Source organism: Solanum verrucosum, unplaced genomic scaffold (assembly GCF_900185275.1).
Source record: "Solanum verrucosum unplaced genomic scaffold, falcon-dt-bn FXZP01000060.1, whole genome shotgun sequence".
Lineage (NCBI taxonomy): Eukaryota > Viridiplantae > Streptophyta > Magnoliopsida > Solanales > Solanaceae > Solanum > Solanum verrucosum.
In genome coordinates this window covers 6,577,321-6,601,619 of record NW_026020129.1, presented here as the reverse complement: position 1 = coordinate 6,601,619, position 24,299 = coordinate 6,577,321, and the positions used below count along the sequence as shown (strand labels likewise).

Below are 24,299 nucleotides of genomic sequence, written 5' to 3'. Positions count from 1 at the left end.
ACCCGAATTTTATTGGTTTGGTTTGGTTTATAGATCTAAAAATCATATACAAATGGTTTGATTTGATATTTGAAAAATCCGAACCAACCCGGTCATGTACACCCCTACGAAAAACTATATGTGTGCTTTGTATCAACTGTATTTGTATTATGTATCAATTGTATTCGTCATACAACGAATACAACATGTATTCGTCCACTCTATCCCCTCTCGATCTCGCTCGCCTCCCTCCTCCTAATATGTATTCATTTTGATACAAATCAGTTAGTATTTATATGTTTTTCTCTGAAACCCTCAAAAAAATCAACTAATAAAAATGTGTTGCAAATCAAAGTATAGCTGCTAATTGTAATAGTGAAACTGTAGCGAAGAAGTGTTTTTGAAAGTTTCCCTTGATTTAATACGAATAAAATAAAGAAAAATTATAAGACAAGCCTCGAGTTTTAATTAATATATGGGGATAATTTCTAGAGAATAAAAATAAGGAGAAAAAAGACACATAAAATGGTAACAAGAAATTCTTAGAGGGATCCAATGATGGATTCTTAGAAAATATGATTGGCACAAGGAATTAAATTATTGCTTGAGAGCTTTTGTTTTATCGATCTTTATTGAATAGTACCATACAAAGACACCATATGCGTTAAGATGTTGCATATCAACTTCTTAATTTGTTTTAAAGGAGGCAAGAAGCATAATGAGACATTAAAACTTTGTTAAGCATCTGATTATCCAATATGTTTTGTTCATCCTTTACTTTGACCATTCTAATAATCTAACAAACAAATAAAAGTTAGAAAAGTTAAATAATTAAATCAAAGGGAAAAGAATACTCACCCCAAAAAAGAATCTATTTATCAGTGACTACCCCATTACTTTTGTATCCCCTGTTTTAACTACTAATTAGTTTATTGCTTGATACCATCTGATGACATCAAGGAGGAACATACAATGTTTCAATGAAAAGATTGTTTCATTAGTGCTTGATACTATTAAAGTATATATATATATACCATCAAATGGTATTAGCAGTGGTTCAATGAATAAAACCAAAGGGTGTAATCACGTAAATTATTTTGAGTTTTTGGTCCAATCAAAATAATTACATTGGGTTGGATCCTTTTTTGGGTAAATACTTTATCTAATGAGTGTAATTCCTTAAATCAAATATCATGAAAAGGACCTATAACCTTCCAAACTTTGTTCATATGTAGCTTTCCTACTCAGCCCAAACTTTAATATGGTGCGGCCCACATTTTGGTTTGGCCCAAAGTCATGAATAACTTTCGAGGGGTGTAATGTTGAACTTTTGATCCCGTTTGCCTTAGGTACAAAACATTAACGTTAACCAATTTTAAATTTTTACCAGTTATCTCATGAGGCAAGCATGGTCAAAGCTGTAAAATTATTTATTTTTAAGTTCATCAAGTGTAATTTCCACAATTATAATAGTTGATATACGCAAATACCCTTTTTAGGTCATCACTCAGATTTTTGTTTCTATTATTTTAAGTGTGTCAGTATATATAGTCGAAAAATTGTCCTTTGGAACAATATTAGATTCAGGAGTAATGCAGCACTCATACATATATTAATGACAATATTAGATTCGGTCTAGAAGTTTCATAAATTACAAAAATAAACGACGATAAAATTTATTTATTTATTTTCTTAAACTCTTATCTAATCAAACATAAAAAATTAAACTAAAACGGAAGAAGTACAAGAGAGAGAGATATAAAAAGGAAAAAAAAGAGAGCCACCAACTTAAAACTACTTAGTAATAGTCAAGTTGAGTTGAATGTTGGGTTGTGGTGCAGTGATGAGACTGATTCACTCTTAACCAGATGTCTCCTGTTCGAGCCGTGGTTATGGAGAAAATCTTGTTGGGAGCGCCAGTCCAGAGGCGTATCTAGGGGGGTGGTCACCGGGTTCACGTGAACCCATGGTCCCCTCCCGAGATCATATATAATAGTGTTATATTTTTTAAAAAATATATTGAAATATGGAAGTGTGAACCCACACTTGAAGTATCACATAATGCGATTATGATTAGGTGCACCTCTCTCCACAAGGTTATAAATTTGAATTTTATAGTTATCTTGTTTTATTTTTCTTTCTAAAATTAGATAACACTTCTCCAAGTCGTAGTTGGTATATATATATATATATATATATTAATTTTAGACCTATAATTTTAAAATTTTAACGGTTTTCAATAGTAAAAACCTAAATGTCGAATCGATCAAATTTATATCATAGATCAACCTTTTTATAACAATGCATTCATCATCTCAAAATCCTAAATACGCCTCTGCGCCACCTTCAAATAGATCCTACAATGTGCAATTCAAATTTAATCAAGACTCTAATGTGGATTTCGAACATTGGGAGGCGGAAGCAAAAAAAGACCGGTGATTTGTTTAAGTCAAACAACATGATAAATGTGTCCAAAGTCAACAAAATAAATTAAAGGCCCCAAATTTTATTAATATAATAGAATAGAGATTAAAAAAATATTAGGAAAAATTTGACACCACCAACAATGAAATAATACATGCATGGAGACCCCTTTCGTTGTCTTTCGTTCAACGTAACAGCAAAGCACAAAAATAGTCAGAGACAAATAACATGCAGATGCTAACATAACCACCGATAATAATTAGGGGCCGAGCTAGCAAGAATTGAGGTGTTCATTCGAATATTTTTGATAGAAAATTACATTATCGATATAAAATTAAATTTATATTATATATGTATAATAAATATTAAATTGTTTAATGAAAATTCTGAATTTATCAACAGTCTCCCTAAGAAATTGATAAACATGTCTTTCTTGGAGTAAACGTAATAAGTTATGCTTCCTCCGTTTTGACGCATTCGAAGCATTAAATAGAACAATAATTTTATGAAATTAATATTTTGAGATATATATTGAAAATTAACTATGATTAATAATAAGAATATATTATAAAATAAATGATAAGTTATCTTTTAATTTTTTAAATTAGACATATAGTTTTAGTATAATCAATAAGTAAAAGTGGAGAGAGCGAGATAAATTACTATTAATTCTTTTATCTCAACTTAAGCGTCTTAGTTTAACTGTTTAAAAAATATAAGAAGAATTTTCAATTTCATGTTTATAAATTGAAAATGTGTATAGTCCTTTAAATTTATCCAGTAAAATATTAAAATTGAAAAACTCACTCAATATTGAAAGAATTTTAGAACCATGTGAATAACTTTGAAATATCTTTTTTGTTTGGGTTAGAGCCTTAGAGGTTCTTAATTTTGACAAAGTATTTTGATTGAAAGAATTTTAGAACCATGTGAATAACTTTGAAATATCTTTTTTGTTTGGGTTAGAGCCTTAGAGGTTCTTAATTTTGACAAAGTATTTTGATTGAAAGAATTTTAGAACCATGTGAATAACTTTGAAATATCTTTTTTGTTTGGGTTAGAGCCTTAGAGGTTCTTAATTTTGACAAAGTATTTTGATTGAAAGAATTTTAGAACCATGTGAATAACTTTGAAATATCTTTTTTGTTTGGGTTAGAGCCTTAGAGGTTCTTAATTTTGACAAAGTATTTTGAATTTATATTACTAAGTATCATTAATTGCAGTCAAACGATCGATTTCTTTTTTTATTATTTTTATATTTGTTGTTCGATATCTATATTGAAGATTTGAGTTGGAAAATTTCACATTGAGAGATAAAGCATTTTCTAACGAAGGCACATCCGTACACAAAAGAACTCAAACTCAAAGCCTTGATTAAGGATGAATGAGTACTTATTACCGCACCACAATTCTGATTAGTTCAAACAATCTATTTCACTTGCTCTTCTTTGTTGCCACGTTGACATCTTCTTATTAATAAAAAATAAGTACAGTAATACGAAGTACTAGTAATGTTTTTTTTAGATAGATAGACTTTTGCAATTTTTATCTCTTTTGACTTTGAAAATTGAAATTGCAGTTTCCTCAAGTAATTATTGATGTACACGGTAAACGTAACACGTTTTTATTTCTTCTCTGTTGAGTATTTCTCGAACATTATACTTTTGCTTTACTTCTAGAAATCCATTGTTTGCTTGCACTTTAGGGAAAAGCTAAGGGTAAACTATATTCCAATACTTGTTCGAGTTCATTATTTTGGTTTGTGCACAAGTAATGTTCGATGAAAACTTATAAACTTGGTTACGTATGTGTAATGTAGCACTGTTACAACAACGTACAATATATCCAGTGAAATTCATAAGTAAAATCTAAAGAAGGTAGAAAGTATGCAGAGTTTAGCACTATCTCGTGAATGTAGAAAGATTATTTATGAGAGATCCTCGACTGTCCATTGGGATGATATTTCTTTTTGCGATTACCAGGAACTATCTTTCCAGCTAAAAATAGTAAGATGAAAACATATTAAACAAGACTCCCATTTAGAGGTGAAATTAAACTTACCAAGGATGTCAATAATATATGCTATAAGAAATTAAATCATGAATTTTAGCCTAAATAAAGAATTTTAAAATCGAACAACTATAGAAGGAAATCCAACCTACCTAATTTACAGTTTGGGTATGGGAAAAATGACAATAGGAAACGGTTCTCCCTCTAATATATCTTACGTGACACAAATTTGAATGAGTTAGAATTTCAAAACGAATATCAAACATCGAGGGAAGATGATAAGGATGTTCAAATTCAGCTCAAAGGTTCAATGTTCGAACATCTTGCACAACTACACTAAATATGTTGTCGTTGTTGTATGAATCTTCAATACTTATAAAAGCAATAGACACGAAAGATAGTATTGAAGTAAAAACAAGTAGGTAATTTGTTTATAAAAGTTCATTCATATACATACAATCCTAAACTAGATTCATAATATCATGTATTGCACTCATATTTGAATTAGCTGCGAACAGCCAAGGTGAGGAGATAAGGGTGATAATGGAGGGAGGTTAAACATTCCGTTACAATTCTGTTCAAAAACGAAATTCCAACTTGACGGCGTTAATGGCCATGACTCCTCTTCCTTACACTTCTTCACTACCTTCCCTTCTTCAGTTTCCGCCGAATCTCTCCGCCGCTTCACGCCGCCTTCCACGGCGGAGCTTGAATACGACAGAGTCTTCCCTACCTCCAAAGGAAAATTCAGTATCGCTTTACTTCCTCGCATCGTAAATGCAGCTTTATCATAAGCCTTCGCCGCTTCAATTGCTGTATCAAATGTTCCAAGCCAAACTCTAGAACCACGGCGTCTCGGATCTCGGATCTCCGCCGCATACTTTCCCCATGGCCGCTGTCGCACTCCTCTGTAATTCCTCTTCTCTTCAGCTTTCCTTATCTGTTTCACGGGAACCGAAACAATCGGATTCGAGTGAGCCGAATTACCAAAATCGATCCATTCATATTTCTTCACCGGAGGTAAATCAATTTTCAGTGAAGGTTTCCGATCACTAGCGCTACTCAATTTCGGTGAAGTAAGATCGATGAATACTTGAGGTTCCGATTTAACCTGAAAGCATTTGCTCTGATTCTCCTCATAATCAGAGCTCGAAATCGACGGCTCCGATTCAATTTTAACAAAATCTGTTCGATTATGCACCGAATTAGCTGATTCGGAGGTCGAATTAGAAACTCCAGTTCCAAATTGAAAGAAATCAGCTTCAATATCGAAGAAAAAATCAAATGGAAGAGAATCAGAACTAGCAGATTCAGAATTACAACTCTCCGTCACAGTATCACTACACTTACTACTCGTTAATTCCGCCCCAAATTTCAATGTTTTCGGTGAAAATTCTCCGAGAAGATGAGTTCTGATTTTCTCTAAAGCGAAAAATTCATCAACATATTCCATCGAGATCGAAAAGTATAGGAAAAAGTATAGAAAACAAACTGAAAGAGAAAGATGAATTTTAGTATTGATGTTTGTAAGTGTTGTGATGACGAGTGGAATATGAGACTATATATATATAAGAACTCTTCTAAAAAGATAATTTTGTTGTTATATAGTTTGAAGCTTCCTTTGTGGTACTTAAACGAAGCTTCGGTCAAATAGCGGATGACTTTATAATAGAGTATTTTTCAAAGCAGATTGGGTCTTCTTTTGTTTCTGAACCGTTCGATCTTTTGTTTTTTTTGTAGGACATGCAAGATGAACGGTACAGATTTAGTCATGAGGTAAATTTAACCACGTTGTCCTTTTCAAATTTGTTAGTTTGTACCGTTGTAAGTTTCTTTCCTAGGTATTTCCAGGATTATTGATAAAAAATAAATAGTAAGTGAGTGCTAAGATCATCATTAGTTAAGCAATAATTATTGCATAATCCAACAACAATGACAACGTATTATTTTGAACCTTGTAATCATCGTGAGCCAATTTCTTACCTTATGTAATTTTTTATCGAGAGAGTTCGCTAGTTGCTATCCTCTAGACCCACCCCTGTATGGCCCGAAAAAATGTTGTTTTCGAATGATTATTATATCTTTAATTAGCTGGTAAAAATTAAAATCAAAATTAATAAATTGATGGCATATGTAATATGTTATAAGTAGTATTACACTGATTTGAGTAAGTTAAAGCTTGTTAGCTTAGTCCAAATTCTTATATTAATTAATTATTAACATTATAATGGAAGTGATTGGAATTTGGAAATCTCCTTTTTAAAATATAAAAGTTGCTATCAAAGTTTGAACACAAAGTTTTATGATTGCTTACGAGGATATATTAATTTGGATCAGCTAATTAAATACTAATTTTTTTTTATTTCAATGCATATGACTGTTCTTCTTTTTTGTCAGTTTCAAAAAGAATAATTACATAACTTTTAAATGTCAATTTTATTCATAATGAAATGATTTATATCTATAACTTATTTTAGACCACAAATTTTTTTTAAAACAAATTAAAAAAGTTTTGTGTCAAGTCAAACTATATCGCATAAATTAAGACGAAGGAGTATTAAATATATGGAAAGAAAGAAGTTTCTTATTAGGATCACGATTGATATATTCTTGCCTTTGATGGGGGTAATATCAATGAAAAATGGCTTCTAGAATGGCACAAGTTGACATTTGGATATAGAAAGAATCTTGATTTTTATGTTAATTTACATTGGGAAGAATTTCTGAAAAAGAAGAAAAGGGGATTAATTCTTGTACTTTAAGGTATCAAAAGTTATTTTGGTCTTAAGTATCACAAATAATTCATATACGTTCCCACGTTGTTTTATCTGAACAAATCCAAGGGACTAAGTCAATAGAATTTGAAAAAAGGTTAAAGTCCAATGTTGCTCTTTAATTTTTATGCCATTTTCGTTTTTGACTTCACAAAGTCTATTATAGCTTCTTTTTAAAAAAAAATAATACTAACGACTCGATTGACACGAGGAATAATGAATAAGTAATTTTATAATAAGTTTATTCTGATCGAGATCAAATTGCGAGATAACTTATTTCGAAATTGTGTTAGGTTGTTCATACTCTTAAGTACCTATGTTAAGCTTAATTACCTTGGTTAAATCTTGAACAAATCAAGAAGGAGTCAAAGGGTCACGTATTAATAATTAATATTGGTTCGTATTACATTAATGTTAAATAATTGAAACGGTCTATTTTCAACAACTACTCTCATTGAATATTGTTAATTAATTTTATTGTTGATATGGATTATGGAGATAGTGAAATCTCTATATGAAGTCATTAGTTTCTACCTAATTAAATACTAATCCATGTGGTAGAAATGACTAATTAGTGACATATATTGAAGTATTATGAAAACAATATACTAAAAAAACATGAAATCTAGTTTAATTAATAAATCTATCTCATGATTAAATGACTTCATGGTCGGCTTGGAGAGATTGTTAATTCGTACTATGTGAAAGAATTAAAGAACAACTAGTTACTACTATTATTAACTAATGGATCTTAACACAATTTTATGTATTTGAAAGTTTGTCGTCACAAATATTTATTTATAAAGAAACATGAAGATATGTGATTTATCAACGCAACACTTAAGAATATTCAGATATCTTGATTAAAAATATCATTTTTCTCATTATGTAAGAGTATATATAAAAATTGGAGAAATTTTTATAGCTTTCACAACTTGTAAGGTTACATGTTTATGAGAAAACAATATAACTTGAATATCTAAACGGCATATACGAACAAACCTTCAACTTCAAATCAATCTGATTTCGAAGCATTATTCCATGGACATATAAATATCAATCAAATAAACTTCTTTCTATGACATCTATATCAACAAACACAATTAGGCTCAGTATTTCCTGGATCTCCAATACAAGAAGCAGCATTTAATTTTTTATCATATAGCTCAAGGCATTTATCAAGACAATCATCATCTTTGAGGCATTTCAAATTCCTAACATTAAATGTGCACTGCAAATCACCAAGATAATTTCCAGCATTTGCTAAGTTTAATACTGACAAATATGCAATTATTACTAGGAGAAACACTAAATTTTTTGTCATAATTGACTGTGCTTTTGATTCTGAGTAATTTGTTATGTCATGGTTGCAATATATATAAGATTTTGATAGGTAATATAATAAATGTAATATCATAATTAGCTAGATTTTTTCCCACCAAAATGTTCCAAGAATCAAGGAATAAACTGACGAAACCATAATGAGACGATTTTCCAGGTAGCAAAAATAATTTTTAGCGGTAACAAATATACGCATTAATAAAGAGTGATAAAATCTTTACCGACATTAGTTAATTGTCATAAGATTCAATGCTAATATAGTCTTTAAGAACATTTACAAAAAGTGTTAATTGCTCTAGAAATACACATTTAGCATAAATTAAGTTATTATCGTTAATTAATTGTCTTTAAAGATATTTTTTGAGTAGTACTTTCTTAAAATTAAAAAGAGTGTTAATAATGGTTTGGTATTGGGTTTGATTAAATTTCGATGGGTTTAATTTACGTCACTAGTAGAATAAATCTTATTTTTTAAGTTGAGACAATTAAATTTTAATAATTTTTTGTTTTTGACTGAATTACAGCATACGAGGATCAGTAACCAAAAATAAAATAAAATCGTCTAAAAAATTCTTAGCATTGACATTAATTGGCAGTATTTAAAAAGTATTTGCATAAAAATAGCGGTATGAGCTAGTTATTATTTCATGGGGAGTAAATATTAACTTTCAATTAAAAATCCCTAAACTTTTGTTGGATCCCATTAATCAATCCCACTCCTTCTATTTTTTTGGACAGAATATTTGTCTTTTAATTTTTTTTCCTCTCCTTTTTAATGTCTTTTTTTTTTCTATTTTTTTGTACATGTAATATTTCCTCATTTCATTCGCTTATTTGGAATTTTTAAATTTGGATATTAACATATTATTTATGTCCGTATATCTCATTATTCATAAAACATTCACAAATATATTTAAATCATATGTATACATGGTATTTTCATAAAAATATATAAGTGGTTTTCATTAAAAAGGTCACAAAAACTTAAATCAATTTGCATAGATATTTAAAAATAATAATTATACCAAGTATGTATAATATTATACCTAAAATACCATTATACTTCTACTATGATGTTGAATTATACTATGTGTGAAATATATTAATGTACCTTTGAAAATAAATTACACCTATAATCAGTATAGTCACACAAGTGAAATATGAAAATAGCGTCTTGTATACAATGTTATCCCTATCTGTATATAGTATTATACCTCAATAATATTAATATAATTGAATCATACCATACATATTATTGTGGTAGTACAAAGAAAAGAATACCTCTAAAAGATTGTCATATATACTAGATACAAAAGTGCGGGCAAACCCAGGTCCAATATATATTACTTTATTTGTTTAACGCACTTTTCAAATAATTAAGGGTGTTCGTGGTTCGATTTGAATTAGTTATTGGTAAATCAAAACCAAATCAATCTAGTCGATTTTTTGAATTTCTAAAACCAAACCAAATCAAATGAAAAAAATAAATGTCGGTTTGGTTCAGTTTTTCTAATTTTTTCAGTTTGAAAGTAATAAATTTTTTGAGGATATACGTATCTCGATAGACACAAACATCTAGTACATGAACAATCACATGAAAGCTATATTAAGCAATACTAGAGTTATTATTACACGAACAAAGTGATTCAATTAAGAGAAAATGTGACTATCTTATGTGAGGTAGGATAGGTAAATACTAAAGTAAATGATTTTGATGGAGTTGGACTTAGGATTGTAATAGTTGGGCTAAAATTTAAGTGTTGGGCTTGAGAAAATGGTAAAGGAAAAATTGTATGAAATAACAAACTATTAATTCAAATTAAATGATATAGTCTTAGTAGGCGTTTGCCCATGCGATATCATATCACGATATGGTGTCGTGAGATGAAATCAGCGTTTGGACATGCGATTTTACGTTGATTTCATCTCATGATTCCATATCATGAGAGGTGATACCATATTCTCCAAAAACCATGATATGGAATCACCATGTGATTTCATATCATGATTTGAGATATTTTAATACAATAATTGATCCATGAGTTTATATTTTGTTAAAACAACCCCACATTTATATCTACTAACCATTTGTTTCATATGTAAATAAAATTTATAATCACATCATTACTTTTTAAAATTTATTATTCTCACCAATATAAAATGTATTATCACTTTAAATTTGGTGAATATAAATGATAAAGTAGAAATTCATTTGGTGAATATAAATGAGAACAAAGGGAGTAATACTTTTTTGATTTTTCATAATAAAAAAAACGTCTTAATCTTATGACTAAGCATAATATTGATAAAAGACAATTTTCATTGGCGGTGCCGCACTTTCTTAATCTTAGTATTTGCAAAATGTTCGTTCACATGACTGAAGGATATCAAGTCCAATTGATTGAGGACTTAGGAAAATTTGATCAATTAGTTATTAATATTTAGTCAAGTGGACTAGTTATAATTTTTTTGATTAAATTTTACTAGAAGTGTTTTTGACTCAAACTTGTGGTAACTTTTTAAAATTTCGTTATTCAATAATATTTAACTATTGATTTTTCTTGTAAATAGTTAGAAGTTAGTGATGTTTGTTAATTTTTATCTTAGTGCATTTAACTTCTAAGTTAATATTTACTCACTAATGTATGTTTTTTTTCTACTTTATAGGTTATTTGTAAGAGTAGTTGAGAGATATGAACATATCAAGTACAATTTATGTTCAATTTTTTTTAATTAAATTAAAGTTAGATGAAACAATTATTTAACTGAAGAACAAATAACTTTGTAATAATTTATTATGCGATTTTATAATTTTTGTTTATTTGATAAGATTGAATAAACAATTGGGGCTATTTTAATAGTTTTACAACTTATGGGATTTTTATGTTTATGAAAAAATATACAACACAAAAATTTCATATCGCATGTGTCCAAACAAACCTTCAATTTCATCTCATGATTCCATATCATGATACCATATCATGATTTCATATCATGATACCATATCGCATGGCCAAACGGGCCCTTAGTTTATTTTTAAGGAAAAATTACTTGGATGTGTACCTTTTATTAAATAATTACTGATTTCAGCGATACTTTTTATTTATTACCATTTATAGCAATACTATGTTAAATCTGCAATATGTATTAAAAGTGAAATATGTATGCACTATATATGTATTATAACTATTTTTTAAAAATATATTATGCTTGTTGGTAAGAAATTGACACATTGTATTATAAGTGTATTAAAATATGTGATATATGTATTATCCATCAATAAAACTTGTATTATATGTGAATATTATATTGTTCTTTGTAATATGTATTAAAATTGTATTATAAATGTATTAAAAGTGATCAAGTGAAAAAAAAATGATATTGCTATAAATGGTAAATATTTTTTTAAAATAGTATATTTATGTAAGTTTCCCCTATTTTAATTGTAATTCGCAGCAAACATCCTTTTTTTTGCCATCTGATTCGATATACAATTAGCCATTTTCGGTATACAATTAGTCATTTCGGTATAAAATGTGTTTTTATTTGTATAAAGCAAGAGAAAAGTGTATATACAAATACAAATACATATATTTTCGTCCTATACACTTATAATTATACAAATACAAATCCTATTATACAAATTACAATGTATAAATGAATTTATACAAAACTGAACAATTTGTATAAAATTGAATGTTTGTAGCGAATTATACAAATCAAAAACTCCATAACATAAAATTTGCTATGGAGTGCAATTATGCAAACTATAGCTATAACATACAAATATGATATATAGCTACAAAATTATTAGCTACGACATCAAATTCATCACTAATTGTTCATTTTTAGTGACAAAATTTTCTTTTCGTGCTTACATATATGAGACACATACTTCTAGTGACGAAACATAAAAATCCGTAGCAAAGTTTTGTCCACTAAAGTTTCCCACCCAAATATTAATCGGCGCCATTTGTTAAGTAGTCTTAGTCACAAATTTAAAGTTATCAGTGACACATTATTTCGTCACAAATAATGTATCTAATTCATGAGAAATTATTTTGTCTTAAAATTTATTAATTTTTGGACACAAAAAAATTTCATCTAAAAAAATTATGTTGTTACAATATCGACAAATTAGAGTTCGTAGTTAAATATTATAAGTTTTAGCTATAAAAATTTAGATTTAATTATGACATTTATTTTCGTCACGAATAATATAAATAATTGGTGACAAATATTTTATTGTCTATAATCAATCTGTGATTACTGACAACAAAAATATTGTCACAAAATATGTAAGGTGTTAAATAGCGACGACTTAAAATTTGTAGTGAATAATTCAACTATTTGCTACGAAAAAAATTCATAGCTAAATACAATTTTTTTTGCCTACAATTGTTCATAATTACAAGTGACAACTTACAAAAAGAATAATACAAGTGCTTCATAAGAAATAGACAGAGTCCGTTCGTTAATTACCGAGGAAAAATATTAAAATCAACGAATTTGGTCGATTTTGTAAGAATGAAAAAGTTCAATTCATCAATTTTCTTAAATTATGCAATTATAAAATGCATCATATGGAAAATACAATCAGGTTATAAGTACTGTGAGTGGGTTGCGGTGCTACCACTATATTGCTAATATTTATTGGTTTAACACTTTTGTTTTTTATTTGATACACGTTTATCGATAAAGACGATAGAAAAAATAATTTCTCAAGTCTTGGTGCTATTTTTTTAGAATGTCTATTGATTTGTGATTGGTAAACTGCATAAACTAAGTCAATCTATTTGCTTCTGCCTAAAAATATGTACATATTTAATAGTAATTCCACATACGTGCGTAGAGCAACTATATAGAGATAACATCAACTTACAAACTTAGACTTTGCAAAGGTGCGAAATATTTAATGACTATTAACTTTTTCCATCAGTGTGAAAAATTGAAATAAACTAAAAAAATGAAAGCACAAATGAAAGAAATGAACCAACTAGGATTTCAAATATATTATGATGAAGTACTATAGTTATGGGTATCAATATGTTTTTCAAAACAATTGATTTACTGGTCGAATTGGACCGATTATTCAAATTTTTTTAATAAAATCGAAAGTTTAATTTTATATAAATTTATAATTGTACTGAATAATTTATAAAAATTATAAAATAAATAAATAAAATGATAGAATCGTACTGAATATATTTAAAGATATATTAAAAAATATACAGTTTAATTAAAATATAATCTACATTTGAATGAATTGTGGGTGGTAAATTTCATGCATTTGTGTATGTGTATAAATAGTCATATAATATATTATTTCTACAGAAATTAAATTTGAAAGAAGTGAATGAAGTTAAAAATAAAATAAAAATGAGAGACAAGAGAGAGTCGATCGGATGGTAAACATTCCTCACTTCTAACCTTAAGGTTCTGAGTTCCAGTCCCCAAGAAAGCATAATGTGGGATCCCCTCCTGGGGAGGGGTTAAATAAAATTGAGATGGGAGATACTAGGAACATTAACCTTTTTTATAAAAATAAATTTATCCCTAATTAATACATTTAAGAACAAAATAATTTTTTAATATAAAATATAGTTATTAGTGACGAAATTAGATTTTGTTCAACTACGAAATACATATAACTTTAGAGACAATTGATGTCGTCACTGATTGAAGTAAAATAATTAGCGACGATATAATTTTGTCGGCAGTAATAAACTTTTTAGTGACAAAGCATACTATTAACTACAAAAAAATATACTTTTTACGACAAATAAATTTGTTACAAATGTTTAAGCATTTGGGAACGATTTTTCTTTTTGTAGTTAAATAATATTTTTAGTGACGAAGCACTAATTCGTATTTGTATACTTTTTGCGACACACATTTAGTGACGACTGATTGACGAATTATTTTTCGTCTCACAAGATTTTTAGTGACGAAATATGATTTATAAATGACGAAATTATTTGTCCCTGATAATCGAATTTATTGTAGTGATGTTTGCTATATGTAAAAGTTGTTCAATGGTAAAGTTACAGACTTAAGTTAATTAAAATTTAACAAAATATTTATATTTTATTTATGAATAATATATAAATAATTATAAAATTTATATATAATTTATCGGTTCGGTTAGGTTATTTTGGCGGTTGTTTTATAGTAAAATCAAGCCAAATAGTATCGGTTTTCAAAATTTAAAACCACCCCTAACCTGACCAAACCAAATATCGATCTTTTAAATTGGATTGCGGTTCTGTTTGATTTTTTAACCATAACCATGAACAACCCTATAAATAATATTTTGTGACACATGTGATATTTTGAGGGTTAATCAATTTTTAATATATTTATTTAAATATTTTAATTTTTTAATTATTGTGATTTATGTGGCACATGTGAAATTTTTAGAGTTGATCAACTTTTTATAGTGTTGGTTATTGTGATTTATGGTACTCTTAGTTAACGTATTTTTCAAATAGTATATCTTACCTCATTGTCTCAATTTATGTGGCATAGGTGAAATTTTGAAAGTTAATCCAATTTTTAATATATTTTTTAAATATTTTAAATTTTTAATTATTGTGATTTATAGTACTAATTTTTTCTAATTGTTAAATACATAATAAACTAGAAATAAAATAAACGAAGAAATACTAAATATTGTAATTTATAGTACTATTTTTTTTTGTTAATTTTCAAATACATAATAGTAAAAAGCAAAATAAAAAAAAACATTAAATATAAAATAGAGAAAATTTGAGGAGAAGAGCAAATCGATCAACTAATCGACTGGCCCTAAGCTATAGTACTATATTTTTGTCAACTATTAAATACAAAATATAGTAAAAAGGAAAATAAATAAATAAATATTAAATATAAAATAGATGAAATTTGAGGAGAAAGGCAAATCGATCAATTAACCGACTGACCCTAAGCTATAGTACAATTTTTTTGTTAATTTTAAATTACATAATATAGTAAAAAGGAAAAATAAATAAAGAAATATTAAATGTAAAATAGATGAAATTTGAGGAGAAGGGCAAATTGATCAATAAGAAAACAAATAAAAAAATATAATATATAAAATATAAAATAGATGAAATTTGAGGAGAAGGGCAAATTGATCAATAAGAAAACAAATAAAAAAATATAAAATATAAAATATAAAATAGAGGAAATTTATGGAGAAGGGCAAATCGGTCAATTGACTGACTAACCCTAACCTCCTCAAACATTCACTCATATAATATAGTTATATACTTATATATATAATCTTTACATTTATTTTCTAATTAAGAAAACACATTTTCCTAATATACCCAAACTAGTTAACTTGTACCCACATTGTAATTTGCGAGAAAGATTAAAATTAAGTCAAACACAATTGATGTTACAAGGCGATTATGAACACGTGCAAATGTATGTACCAAAATTTAGCTCAATTTCAATAAAAGTAAAAATTGTACTCATAAGAAAAGACCATCAAATTATGTTCTCAAGTTTCTTTCACAACTTTATAACTTGATCAAACAAACGATCTGAATACACATTTTAAAAAAACACTTGGGAGTAATAATATTGAGCATTGTGAGATCAAAGAGATCATCTACATTTATATTTTATATGCATAATAACAAAGAAATTTAGGGTTAAATGGATCAGACATGCAAACTGGCGATATTAAATTATGTAATATTTTTATGTCACTCAATACATACAGCTTTGCAATCACAGTCCTCCTTGCAACTTTTATTCGATGGCTCTAGGCATTGTGGAGGACAACCTAATAAATTTTGTACTACTAATTGTGATACACATAATATATATATATATATGGTTTTCCATCCGGTGTTCGGAGCCCACATTGGAGCTCCGACTAAATCTGAATCACGCTCTGCAGGGCCCATTCGGGGGTTAGCTCCCAATAGGATTTTCTCCCCACCTAAGGCTCGAACTCAAGACCTCTTATTGTAAGAGTGAAATACTCCAACCAATGCACTGTTACCCATGTTGGTACACACAGTGACGGACCTACGTAGGGGTGTGGGGGTGCCACGCCACCCCCGAACTTCGACTGAAACTCTATATATACATAGGTATATATATATAATATTGTATAAATATAAAGCGTGTCACCCAGAGAACAAAGCTGGCTTGTGGTGCCAAGGTAGGAGGGCAACTTTAGAAGGCTGATGTTGCGGGTTCGAATCCCATTTGTACCTATTTTTTTGAGAAATTTGTTGCCTTTTTTTTTTAAGAAAAAAAAGGCTCCAAGAACACTTTTTTAAGGAAAAATAGCTGGCACATTATTATTATTTTTTTATAATTGTTAATCGATAAGTCTATTTGGCACCCACGGACTCTAAATCCTAGATCCGCCACTGGGTACACATAGATGTATATGTGATAATAGGAGTGACAAAATGAGTCGATCGAAAACGAGTTAAATAAAAATGGGTAAAATACTCGACTCGACTCATATTTTAAATGGGTAAAAACGAGTTACTCAATGGGTAATATGGGTATCCATATTTACCCATATTATTATAGGGATCATGTTAAAAGGCAAAAGCTTCAAAAGCAAAATTTCTTACCTTACTCTTCACCCCTCACCCCCAGCCCTACCCCTGGATGGGGCGGATTTAGCAAGGGCTATGGGTGTCACGTGACACTGCTTCGTCCGAAATTTTTACGAAATATGAAGGGAAAAAACAGATATACAGTTATATATTATAAATGTGACACTCCTACAATCAAAGTTGTCCGCGGCCCAACTGTTTTTTGGCTTGAAATTCGCAAGTGAGGTCGCGGGTTCGAACTTGTCTGGCCTCATTTTTTATGTTCTTTTCATTTGCCTTCTTTCTCACATGGTATTATTTTGAATACATTTTATTAAACAAATGAAATTATCGAAAGTTTTTTTTTTATATATAAAAAGGTATAGTTATATATATATATATTTTAATATGATGTTATATTGTTTATTTATTTTAATTTTAAAAGATGACACTACTTACAAAAAGTCCTGCGTACGCCATTGACCCCATCCCCACAAAAAAATACTTAGAACTTTTTAAATTTAACCTGCCCACCCCTACCCCAACTCCAACGCCTCAAAAATTACTTTTTTTTTACTACTCTAACCCCCCCACCCACCCACCCCAACGCCTAAAAAATTAAATTTATTTTTTTATTTGGTTTTTAAAAGAAATTAAATTTATTTTTTAATACTTTGATCACCCTCCACCATCACTACCTCCCCCCCATTCCAGCCCCCCCCCCCACCCCCAACGCCTAAAAAATTAAATTTATTTTTTTATTTGTTTTTTAAAAGAAATTAAATTTATTTTTTACTACTTTGATCACCCTCCACCACCACTATCCCCCCTCCCCCCCCCCCCCCCCAACGCCTAAAAAATTAAATTTATTTTTTACTACTTTGATCACCCCCACCACCACTAGCCCCCCATTCCAGCCCCCCAACCCACCCCCACCCCCAACGCCTAAAAAATTATATTTGTTTTTTAAAAGAAATTAAATTTATTTTTTACTACTTTCATCACCCCCCCCCCTCCCCCCCCCCCCCCAGCACCAAACCCCAACGCCTAAAAAAATAAATTTGTTTTTTTATTTGTTTTTTTTAAAGAAATTAAATTTATTTGTTACTACTTTGATCACCCCATCACTATCCCCCCCCCCACCCCACCCCACCCAGCCCCTTGCCAAAAAAATAATTGTTATTCAAAACAAAATTTGACTTTTTCCCTTATCCCACCCATTCCTATCCTGACCTCCTACACCTTAAAAAAAATATTAATGTCACTTTTATTTCTTTTATAAATGAGTCTATTTTATCCATTTAACTACCCACATTTATATGGGTAATATGAGTTTGATTCGTTTTTTACCCATTTTTAAATGAGTGGATGGATAATTTAAATGGGTACCCATATAAATTACCCATTTTACCATCCCTACGTGATAATAAGGAGGAGACGATAGAAAGATTGGTACTTTTGCCATAATTTATTATCATTGACTAAATATTATGAATTGTTCTTGGTGTTCTTGAAGTTTATATATAGGAGTTGGACTAATTTACCATTTTATGTGGCATGAGAAATGTGGTTATAATTAACTAGTGAGATTTACTTCATAATGTTATTTAATTTATCCATTATAATTGTGGTATATGTGTAATTGTTTTGATTTTCTATATACATAGTTATTGTTGTTTTTATAATTTGTTACGTACATCAATTTGTTTAAACTTGACCTTTTATAAACTTGGCATATATTACCACGTAAATAGATATATTAGCTTAGCCTTCAATCTTAATAGCAAGTAAATATTCCAATTTTGAGAAGGCGCATACATATATTTTGGGTTGACTTTATATCTATATTATGATTTATGTACATAATGTGACATATATTTTGTAGATTATTATGTGCATGTTGTATATGTTGGTATAACGTTATGCTCATATTGTATAAGTTGGTATAATATTGTTATACATACATATATAGTTCGAATATTAGTATGGTTATGTAGTTTAATTTATGTATGTGTAGCATGTTAATTACTTTTATGGGATTATTTGCTATATTGCATTAATTCAATTTTGAGTACCTGGTAATAATTTTAGGTTGACATTTGATTTTTGTCCGCGTTAAGAAAATTATCGTATGTAAATATAGATATTCGTCAAAATTTGTGCTCCTCCTCGTCCTTCTCCTCCTTCCTCCATTGTCTCAACTCTCAATCTTTTTTTCTTATGTGTTGTTGAAAATTGAAAACTCATTATTTAGTTATGGTTGATTTCGATAATTGATTTAGCTCAATATACTTGAAAAGTACTTGCATTATTTTGTTTGAATGTGCTTGCATTGTTGATGAACACAAAGTGGGTTAATTGATTTAAACAAAATTTTAAATCAAGAAGTATGAATGGTCTAGTACTTAAATCGAAAGCATTAATAGAAATAAACATCATATGTTTAGATGCTTAATTGAAACAAGGGAAAAAGGACAAATATACCCCCGAACTATCTTAAATGGTATGCAGATACCCTCCGTCATACTTTTGGGACATTGGTGCTCCTGCTGTCCAAAAATTAGAGCATATATACCCTTTATACTAACGGACATACACGTGTCATAATCTTATCCACCGATCCAACATTTATTAAATATCGGATCGACGGATAAGATTGTGCCATGTGTCCCTATTTAGTCTTCCGTTAGACTAAAGGGCATATATGCTCTAGATTTTGGACGGCAAAGGCACCAATGTCCCAAAAGTATGACAAAGGATATCTACATACCATTTACGATAGTTCGGGGGTATATTTGTCCTTTTTCCCTTGAAACAAATCATAATTTGAGTGTTTAAATGAAATTTATCAATGAGTATAACGGGACTTCTAACCGAAGTAGCCCTCACACATTTAGAGCAACAAATTAGCTTAGACTCCAATCACAAAACTCAAACATATATATATCGTTTATGAATTGTGTGCTTATAGCCTCTTCTATATTATTAATAAAAATAATACTAGAAGGAACCAAAAGGAGATCTTTCTTCATTTATTAAAATTAAAATTCAAAATCCAACTTGATTGGCCACTTGCAATTAATTTATTTAAAGATTGCAATCCTTTTAGTTATAAACTAGACAGCCAACTTGTCCGTACAAAACAAAGCTACGAAAATTACCTGCAGCTTCCTTTTTTTAAAAAAACAATCACGTTTGAAATTTTGAATTTTTTTAGAAATATTTATTCCAACTAACATGGGAAAATTATCATACGAAATCGGGGTACAGGTAATCTGGACATCTACTTTCATAAAAATGAAATATATTATATAGTATAAAAAAAACATAAAATACTCTATACATTTGAATTTCACTCTTTAAAAGACGTACAAAGTTAAAAAGAAGCTAAAAAGGTCTTACCCTTTAAACACATTTTGCTAATTATATTTTACCTAACTAATTACTTGGGTTGAGTGCAATATTAGCTTTCTTAGTAAACATGAAAAGTCATGATATTATATGTAGTTTGGTGTTGAAAAATTAAAACAAATGTGTCTCACACACTTATTAAGAAAATATTATGTTAAATTGTTGATCAAAGTAACTTCGTAGAAATTATCCTTAATAGACTGATATATAGTGCACAGTTTCTATTTCGTCTTAGATTTTAAAAACAAAATAAAATCATTAACTTGGCAATCAAAATTTTTATCTATAATTAAACACTATAATATTATTTGGAATCAAATTAGATCTAATTACAGATTAAAGGGGAGGGACCTCAACCATCTTTATTACAATTTATGTTAGTGTATTAAGAACTTCTAATTTGATTTGAAAGGTAAAGTGTTTTATTTTGTGAAGAAATTAATTTGAAGCGATTATTATACGGTTTGTTCTGAATATATATTTTTTTATCTTATTTGAGTTTTATATGTATGCATTAGTCAAATCATATCAAAATATCTTACTATATCTCTCTTGTTGGGAAATATTTTGAACTCAACACATTGAAGTTCATTTCTTCTCATTTGTTTGCCTTTATAACGTAGTTATAAAGACTTTGAGAGTTTTGTTTAGAGGGAAATTTTGTGGATACAAGTGTCACCATTTCTTTGCGTGAACCTCTCTTTTTTTTAAGTGAATTTTGTGAAGTTATTTCTCTTGACTTTTTTAATTTCATGAATTATTTATATCTATCTGCGGAATGTAGGTCAATCGACAGAACCACGTTAAATTATTTATGTCTCTTTTGATATATATTCTCTTTTGTTACCTGTTTTATTATTTTTCATGATCTGCTTTATTAGCTTCTTCACGACGTACACTAAATTATTTTGAATCTAACAACACTTAGAGAATCTCACATCAAAATAGAAAAAGAAATAAAAAGCTATAAAAATTATAACACAAGCTCAAATATACTACACATGCTAAGTTTTGAGCTTTGAAGATAAATTAGTGAGATCTATTACAGAGTTCCGATAAGCATTTATTTATATATATAAGATTTTGTTCACACTAACAAGTGGAGAAATGTTAAAACTTTTTTTTTAATTACAGCCCCGAGAATTTGTCGAAAACTCAAAAGTCCCTCCAAAATTCATTTGAGAGTCAATATATTTTTTCAGAGTCAAATGATAATATTTTGATTTTAAAAATTATTCTAATGACTCTCGAGAAGTAAAATGTGATAACTATTTTAGAACGGGGGAAGTACAATAGATAGAAGTAAAAAACAAAAAGTTCAAAGCTAAATAGTCCCTCAAACATTGCGGCCAAAAATGCATGCTTAATTTGTTATTTTTGGCATGTAGAGGCAGTGTTCGTACATTTTTTTTTGCCATCTTAGGATTTTCTTTAAATTTTTAATAGTAATACGTAATATAAATCCATGTCAAAGTCATAGAGCAAATACAATGTGGTCTGCATTGTTATATGTGCCATCTTCAATAATATCAAAACGGTTTTCTGCGACTAAGTAAAAACATTACAAGTATAGTCTTATAAATATATAGGAACATTTCAAGATTGGTCAAAAATTTGAATAAAGTTGTTGATGAAATATTAATTCAATATACCTACTAGCTTAAAAAGAGAAACACAATGATGTCTAAATGATATGTATAATATTTTTTTTATTTGTTATACTTATAATAACAATATACTCAGTGAAATTTGAGGGTCTTAAGAGGGTAGAGTGTACACAGATTTTACCAGTTATTACTATCTCATGGAGGTAGAGAGATTGTTTCCGGAAGATCATCGGCTCAAGTATATCAAAGTCAGGTAAAAAGAAGAAGAAAATAATGACATCAGTAATAACAACAAAGTAATATGATGATCGAAATGCAATAAACAACATATGACAAGAATTACTATAAGGGCACGACTTGTCCTATGACAAGCACTGAACTTGCACACTGCAAGACAACACTAACTACCCGTATTATCCTTCTACCTAATACGCGACTTCCACTTCTTCATATCTAAAATTATGTTCTCGATAATATAAATTTGTGGCATATCATGTCTAATACCTCTCCACATGTCTAATTTTATATTATTAATTCCGTCTTCTTAAAGTTAAAAAGAAAAAAACATAGCACAGTTTTTATTCTTAATCAATTTAGAAAATGATAGAACTGTCTTAATGAATAGAATCGCCATCGTCTTTAAATTATTTTCTATATATGTTGTGTGTGTGTGGAGGCTTTTTAAAAAATATATACTTTAAGTTAAGATTCATCTGTTTCCCAAATCTTGCAAATTTAGTAACGTAAGTTAAATTCAGAAGCAGATACAAAATAGTGTTGTTTATATACGCTAATGCTCATCATGTAAGCAAATATAATTAGCAATTTTATATTTTATAAAGTTGGATTAATTAATTAATAGAAATAAAAATTGAATAATCATCAGCATCGTGTCGTCACTTGTCGGCTCGGCACATGGGGGTAGTACATGTTCCTAGTGTTACCTTGATGTAGAGGAGATTTGCTTTGGTAATTCTTTACTATCTTTTGTTTTATGTTCTTTTAATAAGAATTTTTTTTTTTTACATATAAGAAATGTTATCTCCTCCCGACCATAATAAATTAGTTGATAGAGAGAGGAAATCTGATCACGAGTTGAAAAACAAAACTCTCCTGCATTCAGATTAGCAAATCAGAAATAATAAAAGATGAAAAGAAAAACAGAAAGAACTATCCGAGTCCACAGAACCCACTGTGTGTCCTTAAGAAATTTAATCCCCTCAAGTACCCGAGGTTGCAGATTAATTCCTCCCAAGATAAAACGGATTAACCATTAAAGAAGTAGCGGTACCTCAAACTTCGATAATTTCAACGAACTCAAAATGACAGCAAAGAATCACACACACAAACACGATCGATCGATAAATGTATGCAAAAGAAGGGAAGAATTCGATATAGAAAAATGAGAGAAAACCTCTCTATTTATAGCCAACAAAGGGTAAAGGTCACAACCCTTTGGAAAAAAGACAACCTTTCAGAAAGAAGACAGCCTTTCAGAAAGGTCACAACACTTTGGAAAAGGCATAACCTTTCAAACGGTCACAATCCTTTAGAAAGGACACAACTTTCATAAAGTTCACAACCCTTCGGCATAGTCACAACTCATCAGGAGAGTCACAACCCTTCATTTCCTGTTCACACCTTTAAAACCCAACAAGAAATCATTTTCATGAGGACATATTAACATCAAAATGTTTGCATGTGAACTAAAAATACAAACTATAAAAAAGGCGAAGAGGTAAACATGCAAATTATAAATACGTAAAATCTAATGTGATCAATGAGAATTGAACCAGCTTGAATGTTTGGGTGCATTTTGAATGCCTTGAAATACTGATCTAACCTTTTACATTTTGTTAAGATATTGTATAAATATGCCCTTTAACTTGACTTCAACTGACATATACATCTTTTATTTTTGAGTATGCGTAAGTAAGCACTTAATTTGTATAAAATTGAACGAATAGACACATTCATCCTAAGTGGTGTCCTATACGACAATTTTGTGTCCTATGTGGCGTCCTACGTGTATTATGCTACGTAGACATGTATGATTACTTATTCAATTTTATACCAGTTTAAGTGTTTACTTGTGCACATTCAAAGTTGGATGGCATAGATGTCGGCCAACTACAATAAATTAAATGACAGATTTATGTATTATGCCTTTTATATATATATAT

At 29.2% G+C, this 24,299-nt stretch overlaps 2 protein-coding genes across 2 annotated transcripts in view; both read right to left on the bottom strand.

Moving 5' to 3' along the window:
- Window positions 1-24,299, bottom strand: part of LOC125826377 (uncharacterized) — a 103,936-nt gene that overhangs the window by 37,313 nt on the left and 42,324 nt on the right. The window lies entirely within an intron of this gene.
- LOC125826395 (ethylene-responsive transcription factor 5-like) lies at window positions 4,881-5,939 on the bottom strand. Its single transcript, XM_049505707.1, has one exon. The coding sequence runs from the start codon at window positions 5,864-5,866 to the stop codon at window positions 4,907-4,909; it is 960 nt and encodes a 319-aa protein (XP_049361664.1). The 5' UTR covers window positions 5,867-5,939; the 3' UTR covers window positions 4,881-4,906.